The sequence below is a fragment of the Grus americana genome, chromosome 17, assembly GCF_028858705.1.
Source record: "Grus americana isolate bGruAme1 chromosome 17, bGruAme1.mat, whole genome shotgun sequence".
Classification (NCBI taxonomy): domain Eukaryota; kingdom Metazoa; phylum Chordata; class Aves; order Gruiformes; family Gruidae; genus Grus; species Grus americana.
The window spans coordinates 14198-32932 of NC_072868.1; the positions used below are offsets into that span (position 1 = coordinate 14198).

General features: G+C 51.9%; 1 protein-coding gene across 1 annotated transcript; it reads left to right on the top strand.

The window, feature by feature from the left end:
* Positions 1–402: 402 nt before the first annotated feature.
* Positions 403–18701, top strand: LOC129214304 (centrosome-associated protein CEP250-like). The gene is given in 23 exon segments (XM_054845738.1): positions 403–663; positions 1690–1746; positions 2456–2538; positions 3554–3719; positions 4447–4553; positions 5579–5806; positions 6046–6190; positions 6475–6558; positions 6699–6929; positions 8191–8384; positions 10013–10140; positions 10345–10514; positions 11313–11492; positions 11825–11962; positions 12305–12448; positions 14267–14794; positions 14797–15675; positions 15677–16294; positions 17068–17223; positions 17661–17768; positions 17936–17986; positions 18322–18429; positions 18432–18701. Coding segments are annotated over 23 exon segments (4701 nt in total). The 5' UTR covers positions 403–564; the 3' UTR covers positions 18531–18701.
* Positions 18702–18735: the final 34 nt, after the last annotated feature.

Genomic DNA, 18735 nt, shown 5'->3' on the forward strand with positions numbered 1-18735 from the left:
ACGAAATAAAGCTTAACTCACAGAGTACGTTGTCCTGTAAATGTCAAGCTTTCTCTCCCGTACTGGGTTTCCTCTAACTGCTCGCAGTCGTTCCATCTCTCCGTGCTTGGTTTTCGTAGGAGCTTGGAACTCCTGCTCCAGTGGCAGTCAAGGGCTGAAGGTTGAGCTTTTAGCAGAGAGCCCTAGCTGTTGAGTTGGCTTCCCTGTGCGATGGACCTTTTCTCCTGTCGCTGCGGTCCCCCCCTTCTCGCCCCAGTGTCCCCATACCCCCCACCCAAGACTCTGGTGTCGGGGACCGTTTCCTCCCGCTCCTGCTCTCCCAGGCGCTACAGGGAGCACTTTTGGCCCCCAACGTTCTACGGGGCCGTTAACAGTCTCTGAGCAGAAGTTGCTGGAGCAAACGGCTGCCGGGGCGGCCTCTCCCCCGCGGCAGCAGCGCAGCCCGGCGCGGCACCCTCAGCGAGAAGCGAGAAGGGAATCGCTGCCACAGAGCGGCCCCGAGCGAGCCCGGCCTGTCAGGCGGCGGAGCCCCGCGGGCGGCGGGCCCGGCTGGCGAGCGGGGGCATGGCGGCGCGGAGCCAGGCCTCCCTGCGGCGCCGGCTGCAGAGCTCGCAGGAGGCGCAGCAACGCCAAGCGGTGCTGGTGCGGAAGCTGCAGGCGAAGGTAAGGAGCGGGGGCACCTGCCCGGGGGGGAGCTGCCCGGGGACGGGCCGCGGTGGCGGGGCCGGGGTGCCCGGGCCGCCCGCGCCGCGCTGAGAGGGGACTCGGCGGCGGCGGCGGCGGCGATCTCGGGGGGCGAACGCGCGGCCCCAACGGCGCCCTCCCCGGGGCTGCTGCGGGCGGGACGGCGCCGAGCCCGGAGCTCGGGGGAGGCCCCGGGAGCCGCCCTGCTCCGCCCGGCCTGCTGGGCGCCGTCACACACACACACACACAGACACACGCCCCGAGCCCCTCGTCAGGTCTCTCCCGTCCTTAACTAAAGATGCCGGGCTTGCCAACGCCTTTGTTTGGCCAGGTGAGCAGGGGGCTGTCCCAGAGGTAGGAGTCAAGCCGGCGGCGGTGGTTTCGCGTGGCCCCGGACAGAAGCAGGCAGCTCTGGCCTGGTCGGCCCGGGGCGCAGGAGCGCCGGCAGCGAGGAGGGTGCCGGCCCCGGGCGGAGGGTCGGGGCAGTGTCCGACGGTGGTCACGGCGTGGCTGGAAGCTCCTCCTGCTTTCCTTGCCCGTGCTTGTCTTCTGCAGCTGAACAGACACCCGCGTTCTGCAGCGGCTGTGCAGGGCTGTGGTCAGAACTGACTTGACTTGCTACTTAGTGAAACGCAACTTGCAAAACTCATTTCTCTAACTTCAAGGACCCGCTGGACCTTGAGCCCGTTGGAAGGACTGATCTGGGGGACGTAGTGGCCATAGGCCAGGCACGGCTCTCTAAGGCGCTCTCGTCATTCTGTTTGCCACCTCTGTCTTAGGATGAGCAGATAGCAGTGCGTGTAAAAGACACCCTGTCTCCTGTATTCTTTAATCTTAGATAAGGTGAAGCTTCCCTATGTCGTAACGACTTCTTGTTGACGGGATCGGCAGCACTGTGAAATGTGCTCTGCTTGGGCTGTCAAGACCTGCAGAAAAGCGAATGCAGGAGGGGCCGCGTCTGCTACAAGCCACATTCGCTCACCTTCATTCTGTGTGCCCATCTAGGTACTGCAGTACCGGACTCGGTGTCGAGAGTTGGAGCAGCAAGTGCAAGCAGGAGGGGTGAGTGTGCAGGTTGCTAACTAACGATAGCGTACGTAGCATTCGCTACCGCAGGCAAAAAGCTCCCCAGAGCAACGGCAGAGGGAAACAAGCGTTTGCTGCCTGAGGCTTTAAAGAAGCGCTGCAAGGCTGCCCGGCCGTCTTTTGTCCAGCTGCCGTTCTTAGAGCAGCCAGTAATCCCAGAAATGCCGGCCCGGAAAACCCGATCAAGAAGGATTGTAACGTTGTGAAGGAGTGCTTTATTGCTGGAGTAAGGTTTGTCCTAGGTCTCGGGAGAGGGCTCTACTGCCTGTTAGGTTCTGTGGCTGTCTCTGACAAAGACTTGGTTGAAACATGGCGTGTTGGAAGGCAAGAATGCTGGCGTTCAACATACAGAGCTGGCTCTGTGCTTTTCCTTCTGCTTCACGGCCAAAGTCAACCTAGGAAACGAAGGGTAGGAGAGTACTCCCAGGCTTCAAGTCTGAGTGAGCACTGGCGGTCATGAGCTGAGGATACTTAGCTGTGAGAGTGCAACGGCGGGAGACTGAGGAGAGCTGCTCACGCTGAGTAACACCCTTCCCCTCCCTTCCTCTCCCTAGTCGTGACACTGTTAAGCCTGGAGGAAGCCACGAGCTCCTGAGATACCAAAGAAATGGAGGGGAAAGCCACGGATGCTAACAGTAGTGAAGGGTCCACAAGAATTTGACTCAGCATTTCCTTTCTTCTTAAGGGATCCCTTCCAGGCAGGTGGGAAGCCAGAGAAGCCCGCGACCGGGAGAAAGCACTGCTTCAGTTGGAAGAGGAGCATCAAAGGTAAAAGGAAGAAGTGTTAACCTCACACATGGTATCCTGGATGCTCGCGGAAGCGAGGGAAGACCTGTCAGCGCTACCTGGTCTCCCCAAGGGAAGCAGTCGGGCAAGCCGTTTGGAAAGGAGAAAGGTCCACAATCTGTTCTGTGCCACAGGAATAGTGGTGTGTGCCGAATGGCTCTGTTTGGAGCGGGGGGTTGTTCTGGGTGACCTCCAAAGGTCCCTTTCCAGCCTAAATTATTCTGTGTCTCAGTCGGTGAGCTGCTCAGCAGAGCCTGGGTTTAGGTTGAGAATCAAGCCCCGACATGCTGAGCATTCCGTGGCGCAGGAGTTGTCCTCTTTGGGTTCGCTCGAATAGCATATCCTGCGCTTGGATCAGAGCCTTCCAGTAGAGCACTTGGCACCACAGGCATCTTCTGCCGCATTGCTTTCCCTGCTTTTCTTTTTCCCTCGGCCCCAGAGATAAATGGTGTGTGGTGTAAAAGGCACCTGTGTGCTGTGTTACGTATGTTGCAAGCTAAGGTGGGAGAAGCCCAGCTCCTGTTTTGATCCAGAAACTGAGTTCTGTGCTTGTTCGCAGGGCAGCGGTTCTCTCCATTTAGTTCATGAATTTAGTTTCCTGGGTGGGATATTAGCCTGTGGTCCCAAAGTCATTAAGCTGCAGTGCCTGACCTCTCAGCTCTCAGTTGAAAGTTGCGCATCAAGCTGTTTCCCCTCTGTGTATGGCGCTGTCTTTGTGGTGTGCAGTTTACTGGATCAAGAAGGTGGGGGTCTTTGCTACAGGTCTTACACAGTGTATAGGACAAGGACAGGGAGAGGCTGAACGGGAAGGTGAGGGCAGTGCTGGGTAGAACATGAGTTTGCCATAGCAGGGAGATCTTTCTTAATCCTAGAAAGCACTTTTCCTGCCTCTCGGTTTGACAACCAAGTCAGCGTTGAAGGAGCTGGAAAAGCACGGGGATGCTGCTTGTGGATAGCAGTTGTGCCGTGACCTCATCGCTGTTTCTCCTTTGCCAAGGTGTGAGACTCTGGCCGAAGTGAACGCTGTCCTGCAGGAGCACCTAGGTAAAGCGACTGAGGTTAATTCAGCCCTCAAGGAAGATGTTGGGAAACTGACGGCGGATTGGATGAGGGCCCGGGAGGAGCTGGAATTGAAGGCGAGCGAACGGCGCAATGAACGTGAGGTAAGGATAGGCTACGGGAATGTCAGACGTGATGCCCAAGCGGAATGGGAAGGCATTTTATTTCTGGCACGGAGGACTTGCTGTGTGAAAGTTGTGGCTGCCTTGAGGACGTCTTGGTGTTGCCTGGCCAAAGACAGGGGTGTGAGATGGAGGAGGGTCAGCAAATCGTGGTGCTGGAAGACGCCCCCCCCGGCTGTGACCATACTGCTCAGTCTTCAAGGCAAATGCTTGCTGCTGCTGGATGCCGCAGGGCAGTCAGACGTGAGCGCTCGTCCTTTTAGTAGTTCCTAAATCTCTGTCGACAGCAGTGGAGACCGGAGAGGTCTGTGTCTTTTCACATTCAGAGCAGCCAACCGAAGAACAAGACAGGCCTCCCTTACCAAGAGTGTCTTGCAAGCAAATCTGACCCTGGTCTTGGAGGGGCTTGTTTTTGTCTTCCTCCACCAAGACTGTTAGACATCTCTGCAAGGCGAGATGACAAATCATGATCGGTTTGCTTTGCCGATACCCACTCCTGCAGGAGAAGCGTGGGTGTTTCCTTCCTTGAGGTCAGGTGACGAGTCTGCTGGGGGATGCTTCTGTGGTGCCTCTTCGGCCCTTGATACCCCTGTTGGAATTGTTATGAAAGGAGACCCGGTGATGGTGGTTGTACTCTCTCCTATCTGCACGACTTGCAGAGTGACGGCGAAGGCTGAATTGGCATTTCTTTTTGTCTTTGCATGTTTAGCTTTATGACAGCTACTTAAAGGGTGAACGTAACCGCCTACTCAGCCTGTGGCGTCAGGTGGTGACCTTCCGCCGTCACTTCCTGGAGATGAAGACTGCCACTGACCGGTGAGTAGAAGTTAAGGCTGGATCCCTTGCAGGAAAACTGTAGCTTCCCTTCTCACCTGCTTTTTGAGCCTCGATGTTACGTTAGTTGCGGCTACAGATATGATTTCTCCTTTGGTAGCCTGAAGCCATGCCATTAAGCGTGCCTTAGGCTGTTTTCGGAATCATTTTGTTTGATGCTGGTTTTCAGATAAAACCGAGGGGCTCGGGCTCTAAGCAGTGCAGAGGCCCTGAACGGATGAACTTGACTGTGGTGCTGTTTGGGCACATTAACACGGACACAGGCGCACGTGGACACATTGGAAGAGCCTCACCAAAGCTGTGCATGCAGCACCTAGCGCGGTCCCTTTTATAGAGTGACGAAAATCTGCCTTAAATCTCACTTGCGTTCTTTTCCCCCTGCTCCTGATGGGAAGATCATTCATGGATACCTGTTTTTGTCCTTCTCCTTTCCAGCTTACATTTATTCTGGTCAGTTTGCATCCGCTTATGCCTCTACCAGCATTGTTGAGAGAAAGGATAGCTTCTCTACCCTGTTACTGCATTTGTCCAATTTATTTTGCTTAGTTTGATACCTCCTTTTTAGGATTGCTTTCTTGTTCTTGGGCTCTCTGAGGTTCCTTTCTCACAGCTGCAAACAAAAATCGTGTAGCCGTAATAGTACGTTCTTCTGGTGTCAGCATGCAATTTCAAACGCTGGGTTACCGTCAGCCATTTACCTTATCTGATGGTAAGCTTTCCTTAATGTGTAGAGTATGCCTGAGCTACTAGTTAATCCTTCTGGCTGTGCCATCGATTTCTTCTTATCTCTGAGGAGAAAACAGAGTCGTTCCTCAACCATCAAAGAGACCCGTTGCTCAACTCTCAAGATGCGTCCTGATCCCAAAGTGTCAGATGAATGATTCGTCCCCGGTGAAGATGTCATCTTTCCTGCCAGCTTTTACGGTTGCACAATTCCGTGCTTGAAAAGTGAGTCAGCTGATAAAGATGGTGGTGTGAACGTTCTCTCTTTCTTTATTCTCCTTCAGAGATTTGTCAGAGCTGAAGGCCGAGCAAATGAGGCTTTCTGGATCTATACTTGTAAACTGCTCCCGCCTAAACTCCGGCATGCAGCGCTGGGAGTCCGTCCCTCTGGGTAGACCTGTCCTAAAGGATCAGGCGCAGCAGCAAGCGGACCAGGAAAGAAGCCAGAGGACTTGGGAAGTGATGTGCTTACAAGCCAAGGGGGACCCGGAGAAGGAGGAGCTTCAGGACAGGTAAACGTGTTTTAAACTTTGGAAGGAGTCAGCATCCCTGGAGGTCTTTAGAAGACATGTAGATGTGGTGCCTGGGGACATGGTTTAGTGGTGGACCTGGCAGTGTTAGGTTTCCGGTTGGGCTCGATGATCTTAAAGGTCTTTTCCAACCTGCATGATTCTGCGATGCTATGCTCTTGGTTTTGGAAAGGAGAATGTTTTCACACGAAAAACTTGTTTGTCCCTTCCCCTTCTCGTAGACTGAAGGACTTAGCTGCACTTGAAGGAAAACAGTCATTATCACAGAGTGAGTTGGTAGTCGCGAGAGAGACACTGGAGGAATGGCGTCTTCAGAGGGATCTGCTGAAGCGCGAGAAACAGGAGCTTACAATGGCCCTGGAAAAGGTATGGTCACCTTACTCCTAGGCAGCACTTGTGGGAGAGGGAGTTGTGATAGCAGGACCGCCACCGGTGCTGTTTCTGGCAGTAGAAGAGAGGGACAATGTTGTTCTCCTTCTTGGAAAACGGTGATCGGATCACACAGGCTCGTGGGTGTAGTCAGTCCCCAGGTGCCTGCTGGGCACGCTGAATTGGGAGTATGTCGGCAATGCGAAAGGGGATCTGGAGTCGCTGCTTGAAGTCAGGGATTTTCCTGTCTTTGTTTTCATGTTGTTCTGCTGTCTCTTCAGGCAGAGCAGTCAGTAGCAGAGTTGACAGGGGCTCTGAATAAGCTGCGTGCTGAAGTAGCTGATCTACATGTTGGAGCCGCGAAGGTGAGCAGTATTCATGAAGCTCTCGCCTTGGATAAAGTGCAGCTGAAGAAACTTGTGTTGCTCCTTTTTCTGTCCAAGCCAAACCTTCTTCATAGGAAATCTTACTGTATTTTATTTCCTCTGTGCTTCTGCGATTGTAGCTGGAGCAAGAGCACGATCTTCTGTCAGGTAAAGTGGCCGAGATGGAGAGAGCAAAGATCTCTGACCAGGAGAGGCTGAACCTGTGTGAAAGAACAAACGAAGAGCTCTGCGCAGAGAAAGCCCGCCTGGAGCAGCTGCTGAAGAAAGCAGAGGAGCACCAGGAGGGGCTGCAGGCAGAGCTGAGGATGCTGGCAGAGGAGAAGGCAGAAACCCAAGATAAACTCAATGAGGTGAGACCAAAAACCTAGTGCTTTCCGGGTGGGCTTTTGGCTGCTTGGCTCAGCGGGGCTCTGTCTGTTGGATTCTGCAGTGTTTTTGTCAAGGAGACGCTTTCCATTTGTTCGAGCCTAGAGAGCGGGACAAAGCTGCAAGTCAGTGTCTGCTGTCTTGTACTGCTGAGAATGGGAATGACGTCCTGACATTGTTGAAGTTGTCTTGCAAGCCATACACGCAGCTTTGAATTGCTCGAGCCTCTTCAGGCCTTGAGGAAGAGGATGAGAAATAGGCCGTGTGACTCTGGACTACCTGATTTTCAGTACAGTGGAAAAAGAGCTTGGGAGAATCGTATCGCTGGAGGAGACTAGGGAGTTTGCCATCATTTCAGTGTCAGTTTCATAATGTACAACCTTGGGTATTACGGGATAACTTTGAGAGGAGAATTGTTTGTTTCGGATGGTCTGTTCTCTGCTAGACAGTCTTGGTTTTCGAGTCCGTGGTATGTTTGGCAAATACCCAGCAGAGGTGTTATACTGAAGACAAAAGCTAAAAAAACATGGTTACTCTTCAAGCTTGAATACCAGCAAGGTATATTAGACGACTTCTTTGTGTAAGACAAGGAAACAGTATTGTTGACGTGAACTCCTGTACCAATAGAGTCTACCATCTCTTTGGCCACATCAGCCAGACTTTCATAAATCACTAACTGATGCTGCCACCACGAGGGCTGTTTCCCTGACAAGCGTCGCCTCATTGCATCCAACTGCTTTACACGCTCAAGTAGGGGACGCTTTGATCTTTTCTTTTTTTTTTTCTTTTTTTTTTTTCTTTTCTCCCTCCCCCCCCCCCCCCCGAAGGAGAAAACGTGTATTTTCACTTTCTTCAGCAAGCCAAGTTGCTTCTGCTCAAACTTTCCTGAACATTTCCAGCAACAACTTGAATAGATTCTTAGAGCATTTTAGTTTGCAAGGGGGCAGTTCTGGAAAAACGCAGTGTTTTTGCATGAAAACACGTAGTCTGGGGTATGTAGGTTTGTCCTGAAGGAGCTGTCCGGACCCCGGCAACCCAGTAGGGCCTTACGCGTCGCTTTCAAGTTAACAGTGCCAGCGCCTTCTGGCAGCCCCGGGTATTAGTGCGGTATAGAGCAGATGCTCTGAAGCTTTCAGCCCAAAGTACAGGAGCTCCTTCTCCTCGAGCTGATTCAGAAGTGGCACTGGCTGGCTCTGCATAGAAGCCCAGAGAACGGACTCTAACTGTATTTTGTCCCGCTTTCAGGTTTACCGCCAGCAAGAGTCATCTAGCAGTGGTCTGGAGCAGTTGCGCCAGGAGTCCTCTCGCCAAGGGCATGCACTGGCCAGGGTGTCCAAAGAGAAGGAGTTGCTGGTGCGTGAGAAGGCTGCCCTAGAGGTGCGACTGGCAGCCGTGGAGCGGGACAGACAAGGCCTTTCAGAGCAGCTGGCAGAGGCCAGGTAAAGGTGGGGAGGAGACCCTAAGCAGGACGTTATTTCATGTCTGGAATTATAAAGGTGGTAATCATTACACGAGGATTGATTGCATCCAGTGCTTTTCAGATGTTTTCACCTTCCACGGGCAGAAAATGGAGGAATCTTGAGAAAAAACCCCAAACAGTATCCCATGATTTGAATGGTATTTGCCTGAGAGCTAAAGCTAACAAAGCTCTCCTGAGCCTTGGGCTCGCGTTTATGCCCCTTGCATGTTCCTCTGTGAAATCCAAAGCAAGCCAATATAATTCCTCGGTATCTGGCACCTTGGCTCTGCATTGAGTAATAATTAAACCACGCAGATGTTTACTGAAGCCTGAAGCTTCTCTCTGGGTTTGGTTTCTTGTTCTGTGCATCGGAACACAGATCTTTCCGTATCGAGTAGTTTGAGGTGGGATCTTCAGACTTCAAGGCTATTACACGCGGTGCCCAGTTATTGGGCTGTAGCAACTGTTCCTGCCAGATGTTGCTCTCAAGAGCCTTTTGTTGTCGCAGTTTGGGACTCGGTCTTTTCTGTTCCGTTTTAGAGACTGACTTTGATTTATCCTTAAAAGGGAGCGTAGTGGCTTTGGACTGCCAGCGACTGGCGTAATCAGAAATGTGTGCTTGTTCTCCTTCCCAAAGCTACATCCTCCATTGTCCATCCAAGTGGGTGAAATCCTACATTTGTGGGGTTTATTGTTGTACCACTCGGGTGCCCCTTTCCCCTGAGGGACGTTAACCCTGATTGCATCCCTGTACGAGTGAGGCAGTGCTGTGTATTGTAGGAACCCGGCAGGCAGGACGCCGGTTAGATCAGGGAGGTGACTGCACCCCCTGGTTCCAGAATCCTGTGTGTGGTACGCAGCAGTTGGCTGAAGTCTATGGATGCAACAGTTTGCCTCTGCAGTACCACAACTTCCGTTTTAAAGAGCGACCAGTCATTTGCGCTACCGCCTACTTAGTTAGCAACGCTTAAAGAAAAGTAGCAAGTTTTTCTCTTGAACTTGCAACAGTTTAAACTGCAGGATAGCTGCCTCTCCTTTCAGGTAGCCCTTGTTCTGATAACATCTAGTTGAAGTTTCTTACAAATGCTGCTGCAAGCATGAGATTTTACTACGCCGTCCGATGTCTTTCTTTGGTCCCTTCTGAAGATAGGGAGTCTGGAAAATGACCTACCTATACCTACACTGCAAGCAGCATTAAAACGTCACGAGTCAGCCAGGGAAATACTCTGATTCTGTCCCCCTGCAGAGCAACTTGGAAGTGCAGATGAGAGGAGGAGGGCTGTGAGCAGAGGCTGGGCTTTGGCTGGCACAGACTTTGTGGGCACAGCTACCCGTGTGTCACAGATCAGACACCAGCAATGTAAGATTCGGCCGTTGAGATCAAATTCGGCTGGGCTTTCTGAGTTACCCTAGGTCATCCGTAAAGCCTGGGCACTCCCTCGGAGGGGCCTGCATTGCTGCTCTAAATGGCAGAAGTAGGCTTTCTGTATACCACTTTCCACGCAACCGTGCTCAGGAGTGGGGATCTTGAACCGCTTCTTGCTGGAATAACTGCCTGTGGGTGTCAGGAGCAAGAAACTCACTTCTCTCCGTATTCTCAACTTGCAGGTCAGTGAAGGAGACCCTGGAATCCAGCCTGTTTGAGGCTCAGCAGCACTCATCTCAGCTGGAGATCTCCCGGCATCAGCTTGAAATCCAGCTTCACGCAGTCGCGCAGGCCAAGGAGGTGATCCAAGGTGAGAGCCTCGTGTGCTTTGTTTCTGGTGATCCCCCTGCCTACGAAGATGGTATAAAAACAGCTGTCTGTCCGCAGTGCTTCTGAGGAGTGAAGGAGCTGGAGACAGATCCCTCCTACACTGCAAGTCAAATGGCTTGAGGTTAGTGAAGTCAGAACCACTGTCTGCGCAGGCTCTGAATCTTGCCGTTTGCCGTGTTTGCAGGGGAAGTGAAGTGCCTTCAATGTGAGCTGGAAGCGGAGAGATCTCTAAGGAGGCAGGAACGGGAGCACATGGCACAACGGCTCTTGCAGACAGAACGGCAGTATGAGGCTGCCCTCAGACTTCGGCAAACTGATCATGAAGCGGAAATGAACAAGCTCCTGCAAGACCTGGTAGGAAACAGTACGCTTTTGAATTCTTCCAGCAAGCTTTGTGGGCTGGCTTTAGAAGGATAATAGCCTGAGTGTGGCTGCCTGAAATGGCAGCAACCATCTGTCGCAGGCCGCCCGTTGCGGCCAGGCAGCAGAGCCAAGGGCTTGTACTTGAAGGCCCGTGAAGACCCAGCAGACTGTGCTGGGATGGTCGATGCAGCCACAGATTCAGTGTGGGCGTAAGACGAGTTCAACAGAAGGTTGGGTGGTCCCCCCGCAAAGCCTGGCAGCCCAGGGGTAGGATCTTAGCAGACTCCCGTCTGCCGTGAAGTAGACTCCTAACATTCCCGCCAACTGCAGTCACGGGAGCTTTGTTCCTTTCTTTCTGTCCTTTCATGGTTGGCAGAGGTCTTGTCTTTGGGCTTAAAGCGTATGGAACAGGCCCCTCATTCCTGGGGCTTGAGTTCGTGGCCTGTCTTGTGGCTAGGGCGTCGGGGTAGTGGCCTCCTTCTCACCCTGCAGTCCATCTGCGCCTTTTCATTGACGAGAACGGAGTTGGGCTTTGAAAATAGAGACTCTGAGAATAGCGAGAAATCCCGAGGAGAGAGGTGCTAGGGAACAGGCAGCCACCAGAGAGGGGAAGGTAACGTCTCCTCTTCCTCCACCTGCTGACCCTCCTTTTAAGTTCCTTGGTAGGACATGAGTTATGGAGGGCACAAAGCCACTGCTGTGCACTGTTGAGGTGGGGGTTTGTGGGAGGGAGTATTGTGAGGAGCTTGGCTGGGACTCCATCTTGAAGTCTTTTCCTCCCCTCATCAGGCAAGCGAGTGGGAAGGGCACCATTCAGAGCTAGAGGAGATGCTGGAGCGATGGGAAAAGGAGAAGGCAGAGACAGAAAGGGAGCACGAGAAGAAGCTGTTTGATATGAAGCAGAAAGTTGCCACCATGCAAGCTCAACAAGAGGAGGAACGAACGAGAGTTGAAAATGCCAAGCAAGAGGTAAAGGCCGTGAAGGGGGAATTTGTGTGGGTTTTTTTACTCTTCTGGGCTCCTTATTGGCAGTGCTTCTCTGGACACTGTGGAAATGCCACACATTTTTCCTGTTAGGTGACTAAGAGTTTGTTGGAGAGTCAATCACAGATGGACCGTGGATGGACCACGTTTTTGCTGCCAATCTCACTTAGGAACCTGTGCCTCCAAGGGGGCAGATAATGACCCAGGAGACAAGCAGCACGGTGCTTCGAGAACGTGGGAGCCCGTCACTCTCTGAGTCTTACCACACAAGTTTTGTATGGGAAGTTTAAAGCCGTCCTCTCTTTATTTCTGTGCAGGCCCCGCCAGAACAGGAGCGTGAGAAGAAGAATGCTTTCCTAGAGACGCTGCTCCAAACTCGGGGAGAGCTAAGAGAAGCCTGCCAGCAGCTGGAGCAGCTCAGGCAGGAGGTGGAAGAGCGGCGAGAGAATGGGCAGGTCAGTCTGACTGGTAGGGTGGGCTGAAGGAACAGGCCGCTGGCAATTGGACATAAGCTGAGAGAAGCTGAGAGAGCCAGGAAACAGAGTGAAGGGCAGGAACAAGGGAATGAAAGATAAGCCCTGCGCCTGGGGAGGCAAGGCCTACTGCAGGCACTGCAAGCAGCACAGAGCCCGGTAAGCGCCAGAGATCAGCAACAGCAAGGAAGGGTTACAATGGAAGCAGAGCTGGGTGGAAAAGCAGAAAGAAGTGGCTGAATGAGTGTGATTTTGAGAGAGAAGGAGAAAAAAGCTGGATCTGATGGCAGGTCCCGGTAGCTTGCTCTCCATTTGTGTTTACAGAACATCACGGAAAAGCTGCAGGCAGAACTGCAGGAAAGTCAGAGTAAGATCAAGGCCGTGGAGAATAGGCACAAGGAAGAAATGCAAACCGTCACAGAGGAAATGAACAGCCTTCTTCAGCAGAGGGATGCTCTACAAAAACAGGTGACTGAAACGGCCATAGCTACTCCGGTCATCAAACAGGTGAAGTGTCTCTCCACTTCTTGCCTTTCCACTGCAGAGCAGCAGGCTGGTGGGGTAGTCCCTCTGACTGCCATCATACTGTGGTCTCCATCTCAGCTGGTCTGGAGGAGACTTTACCGGCCAGCTGAATGGACAGATGGGCTAGTCCTTTTGCCTGTTTGCCAGCAATCATCAGAATGGATTTCTGCTGGTCTTGGTTTTTAAGGTGGTTTTTCAGATGAACGTGGTGACCCACTGAGCTTTTTAAACAAGTCGGCTGTATCCATTGTGAATCTGGTACTCTCGTGACAGGGTGAAATTTCAAGTTGTTCTTTCCTCACAGTACATGATACGGCTGACAGTGACAAGCCATAGTCTTTGACTGCTTTGTTAGGTTTTACTTGTGGTGGAAGAGTTGACATCTCAGCTAGCAGCCTCCGAAGAGTCTCTAAAGGAGGAGGCCATGCGTCTGCAGCAAGAGGTGGCGTCTTTGGAGAGGAAACTCGAGAGCACTGAGAAGCAAAGGAAGGATGTCCTGGTGAGGCTGGCAGATGCTGCAAAGGGCCATTTCTTACCTATTTTTTGGCCTTCTGTTAATAGTTCTAAGGAGCAACTTTTTCCGGTGGAGAGCTGATTTTGGGTGGTCTTGTACCGGTTCAGTCCAAATCTGAGCAGACACAGAGTACGCAAATGCTGACCAAGTTTCCCTCACTTCCCGCTTCCTTCCAGTCACCGTTCCTTGTTTCCCAGACGTTTGCTCTCCTGCCAGGCCATGTAGCTGAGTTAGCAGGGTCATCGCCTTGGGTAGGAGAGGACAGTCCAGAAAGGAGAGGTCGTTAAGATGACCGATAGCACAAACTATGTGGAGAGACCGCTACAGGAGCAGAAGAGTGTCATTTATACCAGCGGTTGTTTTCTGGTTTACCTTTTCCAATTGCGTTCTTCTGAATAAGCAGGGAAAGATGCTGTAGTCATGTAAAAGTCAGTTATGATTCAGGGTGTCTGTTTTCCTCAGTGCTGATGATTTCTGCCCTTGAACCTTTAGTCAAAGGAATTTTCAAACTTGTCTCTATTTACATTGCATGGTTTGGGCGATCATTGGTGTCCAAATCCATATTTAGATTTCCAAATATCTGTATCTGGAAAAAGGGGTGAGGAGGCAGAGTTAGCTAATAATAGAAAGCTGTTCAACATTGCCCATCTGAGAGCAGACAGTGGGGGAAAAGAGAGATATTTGAGAAACAAAAGTGCTGATCCAGATCCATAGGAATGCCTGCCAGGGGAAATCTAGTCCCGATTTCCAACAGTGGGAATGCCAGCCCGTCACCTGACCGTTACTCCTTCCAGAGGGGACAGCGGGGTTCCAGAGGGTGGTACCATGAAAACTCCACACAGTAGAGGCCCAAAACCCCCCCAAGCCCCCCCAAACCAAATGGAAATCCCATGCTGGGGTTGTTCTCTCTTGCCTTCCTCCCTAGCAGAGACAACATCGTCATGGCACTGCCTAAATCATGCCTGGTCTGGACTTTAGATCCTGGCTGCAGTTCTGGCAGCTCCTCCCCAAAAGAACACGCTAGAGCTAGAAGAGGCTCAGAGAAGGGCAAACAGGAAGATGGGACTGGCTGAGTAAGCTGGCAAAGACGCAGCCGAAAGGGTGGCGCAGGCAAGGTCTACAACATCCCGAGAGGCAGGGGGAGGGGGGGCAGCCCTTGACTGCCGCTGGAGCAGGAGTTCCAAGCTACTACGAAAACCAGACCTATATGGATGGAATTATTGAATCTTTTCCTCGCTGTTTTGCAGCATGAACGGGACAGGCTGCAAGCAGTTAAAGAAAAACTGGTACGAGAGATAAAACTTCTTCAGGAATCAGCCACAGCCTCTGAGACCCGAGCAAATACAGCAACGGATACGAATCACTGCCTTGAACAAGAACTTCAGACTGCATTGTCTGTCTTGAAAATGAAAACCGAGGAAGTGGAAACGCAGTGGGAGAAAATGCAGACGCTCCAGAAAGACGCGGCACAGGGAAAAGCTTTGCAGGAGACTCTCCCTCATCTGACTGCCATCCTGTCAGAGAGGGAGGGAGAAATGAAGTTGTACCAGGAAGAGGTGAGAACGCCGGAAGACCAGCAAGCAATGCAGAAAACTACTCTCGATCAGGTTATTAAGGACATAACAGAGAAAAACCAGAAGATGGAATCCCAGCAAGAACGGATACGGGACCTGGAGAAGCAGCAAGAAAAACAAAGGATTGCTGTCAGCAAGATGAGCAAAGAGCTGGAAGAGAGAGGCCTGGAGATCAGATCCCAGCAAGAACGGATACGGGAGCTCTAGAGAAGCAGCGAGAAATGCAGAGGACTGCTGTCAGCAAGATGAGCAAAGAGCTGGAGGAGAGAGACCGGGAGATCAAATTCCAGGAGGGGAAAATAGCGATTCTAGAACAAGACGGTGCATCACAAGTGAGAAATCTGCGGGTGGATCTTGATCATCTGAAAGGAACCTTGGAGGAGAGAAACTTGGAGCTTATGTCTCTGACTCAGCAGATCCAAGAACTGGAAAGGGAGAGAGAACAGGTGAAATCTCTGCACGCAAGCCTCGAACACCTGAGGGCCGCTCTTAAGGACAGAGAGAGCGAGTGTGATTCTCAAAGGCATCAGTTAAGACTCTTGCAGCAGTACAAGGAGCAGCAAGAGGGATACCTGCAAGAGCTTCACGGTAAAGTAGAAAAGATGACACTTGCTTTGTCTCAAAAAGATCAAGAGCTTGAGTCACAAGAAAAGCAAATCCAGGAAGCTGAAGAAGTCACGGAAATGCAGTTAAGGACTGTCCGTGACCAACTGGAGCAGGCCTTAGAAGCCTTAAAAGAAAAGGACAGACTCATAGACACCCAAAAGCAACAAACAAGGAGCTACGAGGGAAAACCAGGAGAACAGCTGAAGGTCTTACGCAGAGACTTAGAAGACGCTACGGCAATACTGAAAGAAAAGCATTTCATGGTTGAATCTCAGAAGGAACGGATTGCGACCTTCCAAAAAGCAGAACAAGACTCTGGAGAGCAGAAGGAAATTCTGCAGCATCTGGAAGCGGCCCTAAAGGAGAAAGAGCAAGAAATTGTATCCCTTAGAAAGCCATGTGAGGCACGCAAGGAACAGGAGGAAAAGCACGGAGCTGAGCAAACAAATCTTCAAGGGACAAAACTGACTCTGAAAGGAAGAGAGAGAAAGAAAGATAGGGGTTCTGGAGGAGGCTACCTCTAGGCTTGAGACCAAGGCTCAAGGTGAGCAAAAAGAGTTAGAAGAGGAAATAAGAGCTCTTTGGGAAGATCTCCAGCACGTTCAGCAGACTCTGGCAAGGAAGGATGAAGAGATCGAGTACCAGAGAGACAGAGTCAGGTATTTCGAGAAGACTCTGTCAGGGAGAGAACAAGAGCTTAGGCGGCAGAGCGAACTCCTGAAACAATTAACGTCAGCTTTGCGATGGAAAGATGAGGGGGAGACCCTACAGAAACAAATCCAGAAACTCCAGAAATGGGAGGAAGAGGAAGCCGAGAAGAGGAGGGTTCTCCAGGAGAGAGACCGTTCCTTGCAAAGGCAGAAGGAGCTAACCCAACAACTGGAAGATGAGCGGAAAGCAAAGGGGGAAGAATTGGAGCGTGCGATTGCTATCTGGAAGCAGACTGAAAGCGGAGAAGTCAAATGGAAAGAGAAGGCACAAGCACTGACTCTTGCCCTGACCAAGAGTGAAATGGCCAATGGGACTCTGAGGGGAGAAATAGCCGTCCTGCAGAGTATGGTTTCAGAGAGGGACACGGACTGGTTTCATCACGAGGTAGGCAGCGTGATTGATCATCAGTCAACTAAAATGTCTATAAAGGATTCTAATGACGGTTCCCATCAAGATATGGGAATTTATGTTCCTGTCAATCTATGACCAGCTTGGCCACAGAAACTATGGCTGCAGCCAGCAGGCTTGCCTGTCTGTGTAGCTCCGGCCAGAGACCATTCGCCTGCTAGAATGTTTTCTGTCCAGCCCAGAACTACTGACAGAACTACGGAGCTTGCTGTTAAAATTAACTCCAGGCCAAAAGCTGGGGATGGCTAGTTGGTTCTCTCCTATCTAGGCAAGCTTAGCCAACATGTCGTGGTTAGAATTTGGCGTGGAAAGGAAAGGGCACCGTTGACCAAACTAATGTACTAAACTTAGTCGAATTTTATAACGACGGCTGGAGAGCAGCTACGCTGATGGTGCTTAGAGGATGCTTTCAGACATGTAGATTGCTGAGGTACAGCTTTTCCAGTGTATTAAAAAGAACGGAATTCGTCCCGCCGCCTGATCGGGTTAAAGGCTTCGTTGCGCGTTCAGAATGTACTTGTGCCGCAGTCCAAAACGCATGAGGGCAAATTTGTGTGGATTTCTCCAAGGTGATCTGGAGGGGCCGCCCTAGGAAGAGAGTGTGTTGTTTTGGCCTGTGGAGCAGGAGGAGAAGAAGGGACTTAGCACTGTCCGTTCCTGGGTCTGGTCGCTCTCCGCAACGTGTTGCTTCTGGCCCTTCTAAGCTTTCTGTGGCACCAGCTCTCACAATCTCCTCTCTGTGTACCCAGCAGGCTACTGCAGAAGGGGAGCAGCTCTCCTGGCTCTCGGAGAAGAGACTCCTGTCGCAGCGGCTGGAACGTCTGCAGCGAGCAGTTGCAAAGCTGCAACTCGAGAAGACGGAGCTGAAGCAACTCAACGCTGAGCTCAGGAGGACTCTTGAGCAGGTGAAGCAGGCTTTCGCTGCCTCTGCAAAGCCTCACGGTCCTCTGGAACACAACACATTTCCACAGGCAGCACTTTGGCGTCCTCTGCTTGTTGCCTTCCCTCTCCCACTTTCCCCTGCGGACACTGGCTTTTGTATTTTCTCTCTCTTCTGGCACCCTATTGCCTTCAGAAACGCACATTCCCTCCGGTACCACCCTTCTTGCCCCAGTGTCCCCCTACAGACACATTTGACACTCTTGTGGCCAGGAGCTGTTTCCTCTTGCTTTCTCTTTCTCTTCCATAGTCTACGTCGAGTAGTCCTTTTTGCCCCCAACCTCCTCTGGTGCCATTAACAGTCTCGGAGCAGAAATCTCCTTGCCATGGTGTCCAGAGGTGCTGTTACTCCTTGTTTGGTGGCAGCACGTTTCCGTGACCCTTTCTCCCATCCAACGCGCAGGTGGAATGGGAGCGGAGGAGACTGAAGAGATATTGTAGAGGTCGGTCGCTGCCAGATGCGTGCGGCTTTTCTCTCTCTGACCAGCACAAGGTGCCTGCTTCTCGACAGGTGAGAACAGCATCGTACTCGGTGGGAGGAGGGTCTGGCCATACAGAGGAACAATGGCAAATCCCAGTGGCAGCAGCCCCCCAGGACACACCTAGTAGAGGTCGAATAGAGACCATGGCCCTGGCCAAACCGGAGACCAAAAAGAGATCCTTGCGTTTTCTTCACAGGAGGAGTCTCACACGTGCTGCAGTTGTCGATTAGCTGAGTTGCAGAAGCAGGTGAGGAGTGGGAAAGCTCTCATCAGTAGCTGCTGTGGCCGTACTGCTGGGCACGACTTCGCACCGTGCTACAGCCCGAGTTTGGTTTGGCTGTCAGGAAGCGAGTGCACCGGGCAGTGGAAATTGTCCCAGTGAAACTGGAATTGTTGATGATCTGAGCTGAGTTCAGGGCGCCTCTGGGACTCTGGGAACCTGTTGCTTCCCCTTCCACAAGGACAGCGTGTTTGTCAGGGCTGGAGTTAGCGGGTGCGTCTTCCCTGGCAGCCGGTACCGTGGGGCTACGGATGGTCCTAACAGCGTGGGCTTGTCTGAGCTCGGCCTTTTGCCTCTTTCAGGTGTCCCTTCTGCAGACGCAGCTGGCACAGGAACGAAAATACAAGCAGGACTATCCTGAGTGCTGTGCAAAGACCAGCCAGGAGCTGTCAGACCTTCACCACGAGCTGTCTCTTACTCCTTAGCAGCTGTGGTCAGGGAGCCCAAAGCTGCTGTTTTGGAAGCAGAGACTGGGAAGCTGGGTCAGCCTCTGAACCTTCTTTTCCTGTAGAGGAACAGCTGCTGCATCACAGGGTTCCTGTCCTGTGCCCTTCCCAGGAACGAATTCTGTTTTGCTGCGGGAAATGGGGGTGCATTTGTTCTGTTTGCATCTGGAAGCATCTCCTAGTGACAGTGGTTTTAAATGCGTTTTGGTTTTTTTAATAAAGGCAATTTTGCAGGAGTGCCCTTTTTCCGTAGGTGAAAGCGAGTGCTAG